At 42.0% G+C, this 5930-nt stretch overlaps 1 protein-coding gene across 1 annotated transcript; it reads left to right on the top strand.

Annotated features, from left to right (window-relative positions):
• Positions 1-1910: 1910 nt before the first annotated feature.
• On the top strand, positions 1911-5930 carry COXFA4L3 (cytochrome c oxidase associated subunit FA4L3). The gene is made up of 5 exons (XM_076347823.1): positions 1911-2021; positions 2142-2202; positions 2511-2599; positions 3415-3475; positions 4152-5930. The coding sequence occupies exons 2-5, from the start codon at positions 2161-2163 to the stop codon at positions 4218-4220; spliced, it is 261 nt and encodes an 86-aa protein (XP_076203938.1). The 5' UTR covers positions 1911-2021; positions 2142-2160; the 3' UTR covers positions 4221-5930.

Genomic DNA, 5930 nt, shown 5'->3' on the forward strand with positions numbered 1-5930 from the left:
TTTGCTTTGGCTAGGTTTCCATCTGATGAGACGAGTAATTGAGATACTTGGATAAAGCACTGTGGAACAGCTTAGTGTTCTGTAGACTTCCTGGCATAATAAGAATATTTAATTTGTGTTGTGAAGTCTCCAAAGGACAGTGAATATTTAAGAAATAGAAAAGCTTTCAGAATGTTAAATAGGAGGAAGTAAGCCCCATACTATATAAAATGTAAGGCGTTTTATATGTGCGTATCTACAGGCTTGCTTGCTTACAAGCAGATTCCAAAATATAGTGCCAGTGAAAAGGTTGTCAGTGCTTAATACCTTGTAAGTTTGGGAGCCTGGGTTTTTTGGAATAATTTCAGATCAGTTACTCGTTACTGGACAAATGTTTGGATTGAGTAAGCAGGTACTAAGTAAGTCTGTAATCAATTCAAAGTATAATAATTTCTTCTTTAGAGAAGGGAGTTTGCTTTATGACAGTTTCTGCAGAATCCTTTTCCCCACCCAACCATTCTTCGTCAATATGTTTTTGTAGGTCGTCTTCTAAAATACACAGGTATATCAAAGGAAATTGTTATTACATCTATGTAAGTGTGCATTTTAACTGACCAGGGTAGGAAGTTTTTAATTATTTTTTCCTTTTCCCCATGAAAATGCTTGTCAATGAAATACTCGACTGTCAAAGATAGTTTCTTATTTCAGCTGAGGTTCTTAAGTTATAAACCCATTAACAAATAATTTCTTTCTCGTAACGGGGACGCTAGGGACCACGCTGCAGTGCGGTTTACAGTGAGATGGATCACGAAAGGAGGTTCCAAGGCAGTTAGCGACTGCGGAGGGTGAAGGGGAGTAGTAGAAGCCATTGTAGCTTGGCTTCTAACAGATATAAATGACTGTCCTACAGCTCAGTGGCTTTGATCACCACTTCCTAAGGAAGGGCCATCCTGCTGCTTTATTGCTGGCAACAAGTAGGCCAGTGCCACTGAATTTCCCAAACACCCAGAGGTTTCATAGTAGCAGTGCTGGAGATAAAGTATGAAAACCTTCAAGGTAACTCCCTCTGTTTTGCTTTCCAGTGTTTGAGAGTGCTGCTTTAGGCTTGCCAGACCTGGAAGTTGTTAGGACAGCAAAATGCTGACAGCTCCTTCATCTCGAAGATGCTGCTGCTTAACGTTGGTACTCGCTCCCCAGAAGGACCAACAGAGCTAACTGTGCCCTGTCGCATCCCCTCCTTCCTACAGGGAGCCAGCAGAGCACGCAGCAAAGGCAACCTCTCCTTCCTCTTGCTGCTTCTAGGTGGGCGAGAGGGAAAGGGAGAAACAGACTTACAGGCAGAGTCTGCTGGCACTGCGCCCCTCCAGCCTCCCCCTGGTAGGAGGTTTTTCTCAGGGGTATTGGGAAGCGATTGGAGCTGTGTAACACAGTAGAGTGGTGGGAACCTGGGCCGGGGTGAAGCTTTTGTTGCAGCGAAAGGGGAGAGTGAAATCGGGCTCCTGTTTTGGTCACTACATGCACCTTGCTGAGCGCAGAAGAGGCAGGCCGAGGTCTTGCCTGTGCATTCGCCTAGATACGCTGTTCTTTCGGCAACCGGCTGGAGAACGGGACAAACGACGACAAAGGAGAAATGGAGAAGCAAGGTTTGAGTAACGCAGTCATGGAGAGAGAGAGGAGGAGTTGCGGAAAGAAGGCGGGAGGCGCGCACACCGCATCCCCCCGCTGCCTCCCGGCAGCTCCGCTCCGACAGCGGGAACTCCTGGGCGCGCTCCTCTGCGCCTGCCCGCCGCGGGCCGGAGGGCGGCGCTGCTCGCCCGCGGGCGGCTCCCCGCGCCGGCCGCCGGGGGGCGCCCTCCCTCCCTCCCGCCCTGCCGGCGGGGCGCGGGCCGAGGGGCGCAGCGCGGCGGGCGGCCGTCCCGCCTGCGTGACTTGGGGCGCAGCCAGCGTTTGCGGGCGTTGCTGGGCGTATATAAGGCGGAGAGCACGCTCCCCCGGCGCTGGTGCCCTTCGGCAGCGCTGCCGGTCCTCCTCCGCCCTGCCAGGTAACGGAGGCGTCGTGCCCTCTCTCCCGGGGCCGAGCTTTCGCAGCCTGGGGGTGGGGGGGTCCCGCAGCCGGGGAGGTCCCGGCCCGGGGCGCGGTAACAGGGAGCCGTTTGTTCCAGGTCCGCAGCCGCAGCGAGGATGAGCACGAGCTTCTTCCAGATACTAAAAGCAAAAAAAGAAGTAAGTTTGCCAGGGACGTTGGTTCTGCGATAACCCCCTTCGGCGAGGGGATGCCGGCTGGCTCGAGCAGGTGCACAGGGGTTGCCATTTAATAATGAGCACCTTATAGAGGATATCGCGATAGCAAGGGATGCGTGTAAGTTGAAATTCATGCATTGAAAGTGAGGTGGTGTGAGTAGTAATACAGAGGTAATGCACCTTAACAGGTAATCACGCCTTAATTCCTTGTAACTCTCACTCCCCCATCCATGGCTCTGTAGCCAGGACACTAGGTCTTAAACTCTTTTCTCCATTTTTATGTCTTTCAGCTCATTCCCCTGGTTGGAGTAGTGTCCTTTGCAGCAGTTGGGGCGCTCTCCTTTTCTGTCTATTCCCTATTCAGCAAATCCGATGTGATGTAAGCAAAATACTTATTGCTTGGAGTTTACCCTAACCTTCTTTGTTCAACAGAGGTATTTGACTACCGCGTTTTGCACCAAAGGGGGGAAAAAAAAAAATCCATGTCGATGTTCCAGACTACTAGTAACAACTAAGATATCTGCAGATTGTAAATACTGAAGAAATTAATTAATTTGGAGTGTAGTCCAAATTATTTCCTAACTTTTGATTTAACAGATTACATTTTTTCTTTGCTTTAGGTGTAATAGGCTTTAGGTGTTCTTATGAAGAATTTCAAATAATCAGATAGGTAGACGACATGCAGATATGTTGCAACCAGGCTATTGACTTTATATACAAGTCAAGTTATATACGAGTCACATTATCAAATGTGAACTTACAAGAAGTAATATTTTAATGGCTTGTCTAATAATTGGAGCTAAGTCCTGTACTCTTTAAGCTTTTGGGAATTTTTATATTTACTTTAAAGTGATTGGAATGGGCATTTTAGCTGTCAGGGTAAGAATCCCCTTACTTTTTCTTTGTGTCTTCATTCAGTTTTGATTTTTTTTCAGCTTGCTTCCCTTATGATAACACGTTATACTTGAACAATGTTGGCTTGTTTGGTGCTTTGGAAGCTGCAAATAAAGCAAGCCATCATTGATTTCTACCCAGAATTTAAAACAGAAATGCCCAAACCTGTAAACTTGTGTTTTGGGGAACTACTTACTTAGATGAATAGTTCTACTGACAATAGACTGCTCATATAAGAAAAATGTGAGCAAGATCACACCCTAAAACATAGTACCTGTTTTGCTTTATCTTCTCTAAAAGCATTAACAAGAGTGGCAATCCAGAGCCGTGGGAAACTGTCGATCCTACCAAGCCTCAGAAGGTAATTTGTACAAATAATAGTACAAATAGCATATATTTCCAACACGACGAATAACTTCATTTAAATGTGTGAGAACTAGCAAAATATTAATGAGGAAACAAATGTAAAGCTGACATATATCTATTTAAAAGTGGAACTAACTGCTTAATTCATTACTTTACGTAAAGTATCTTCCCTGTATTACTTAATGACAGGGATTCAGCTATTACGTTCTAGGTCTGATCCTGAATTTATGGCGTACTTCTGGTTGGTGTTTTTCCCCCACCCAACATCCATTTACTCAATTCCATCAATAACAGTGGAAATTTGGAATATAGAGGAAATGCTGTTTACCCTTGCCTTGTTCCTGAATTACAAAATTGACTAAGAATGTTTGAGTACTGCAGCCTGAAGGAAAGAAAAGAAAAAAAAAAATCTTAGTTTAGTAGAGCATCTAGGATAAGGAAAAATAAAATTATTTGGCATTATTATTTAATATCCAAGTGATTTTGTTCAACAAATTATTAAATGTGTCATCAATTGCTGTTTTCGCTTACTTCTGAAAGGAAAATGTAAAGCTACTAGAAATGCTTCTTCACCGATAAGCTGATGTATGATATGGGGAGGGGTGGGGGCGGAGTAAATGCTCACTGGGATTTTGCTAATTTCTTTCACGTTTCCTTTGAATTTCTTCCAGCTATTAACAATCAATCAGAAATGGAAACCTGTAGAAGAGCTGGAAAATGTCAGAAAGCTTACGAAGTGACAAGTTTCTGTTGCCTCAAAAAGGTACCCTATGAATCTAGTGGAATCACTTCTGCACAAACTTGACTACCGAAATCAGTGTGCGGAAATGCTTCTGCTACGTTTTTAGGGTCTCCCTACATTTTTTGGACTCTGGATGAGGAGTTTCATGTTGCCTTAGAAGTTGGCATACAACATCCACACAGTCCAAAAATCTGTCTCAAATACTCATTTTCAGTAGGCATTTGATGTCACATGTTGAATATTCAGATGGTAATTATAGATGGAAAAAGCCTTCACACTTTTTGTAGAATTTTTGTTTTTCTCAAAATGCATTAATTTTGTAATTTTATACATTTTTAATAAAACATATTTTAAATTTTTACAACATTCCATGTAAATTCCATAAATGGAGATTACCCAGAAGTCCTTCTAAATTGGGATTCCTGGTCTGCTCTATACTGTATTTTGGTGCTGTATACAGACCAAATAGTCATCATAGCCAGAGGATGTCTTTGTATGGCAACATACGTGATTATCAAGTATACTTGCATTCATTTTCTACGTTAGATGTGGTGACAATTTTAGTCAAAACTGATGTTCTACTGCTAATACTAAAGCTTACACATGCGCTCACCTTAACCCGCTGAGGAGTCCAATAGGTTATTTAAGGGTATACTTGAGACTGCAGGATTGGAACATAAGAATTAAGCATGGCTAAAGGGAATTGGAAATAAGATGATTTCTGTTGTATTTAAATATTTTTCGTGTTTAAATTTAGAAAAAGTTACTAGAATTAGGAAACTTACATTATCCAAAACTAATTACATAATGTTAATGCCTCCTTTTTGTGCAAGGTGGTTCATGTGCAAGCTCAAATGCACTGCGCAGTTGTTAATATTTTTAAACATTTCTAGATACATGCTATTAGGGACATCTGCTTTAACAAAGAGAAAATAACAGGTTAAAATTAGGAATGACTCTATGAAGAGACAGTTTCTTTTTAAGCATCTGTGTGTTTTCTTATGGGTTGGCCAGGGAGAGAATGTAGTGGGTAGACCCCCCAGTAAATTAATGAGGCAATATATGTATCCAATGGTAGAACAGTCTTTTGTGGGTGTTGCTGTATGTGTCCCCTTCCAGGCAGTTTCACAATATATTACACAGTTTCTTTTACGATAAATGTTCAGAATGCATATTACTTTCTGTGAGGAAGAAAGCAAAAGTGAAACAACTGCTAGTTGGAGGAAGTCCCCGTAAGTGAGTAATAGTGAAGTGCTTTAGGTTACTCTGCTGCAGCAAAGACAAAACTTAGGTTAGTAAAGCTGTCTCCCGAACTTTAAGGTAGCTTGGCTTCAGAAGTTTTATGTTTTCTTCAGATTTATTGATGCTGAGGGAAAAAAAAAGATAATGTTATTTTATCCCATACTTGTGTGCAGCTGCAGCGTAAATACTTGTTTATCAAGTAAGGATGACTCAGCAGCGTTTATGTTTAAGAGTGATAGCTTTCATTTTAAGGAATGACGTTACAAGATGATTTGATAGCATATAACCACAAAAATCCAGTGCTCTGAGGAATACAAATTTTAAGTATTTTAATAGCGAAATATCTTAAAATATTTTCTGTAAGTTATTCTGTATTTCCATATTTTTACTGGACTGTGTCAAACAAAACAAAAAGTGCTGTGCTCTGAGTTGATTCATGAATTAAATGAGTTTGTTCTTCAGTAAA

Source organism: Aptenodytes patagonicus, chromosome 10 (genome assembly GCF_965638725.1).
Source record: "Aptenodytes patagonicus chromosome 10, bAptPat1.pri.cur, whole genome shotgun sequence".
Taxonomy (NCBI): domain Eukaryota; kingdom Metazoa; phylum Chordata; class Aves; order Sphenisciformes; family Spheniscidae; genus Aptenodytes; species Aptenodytes patagonicus.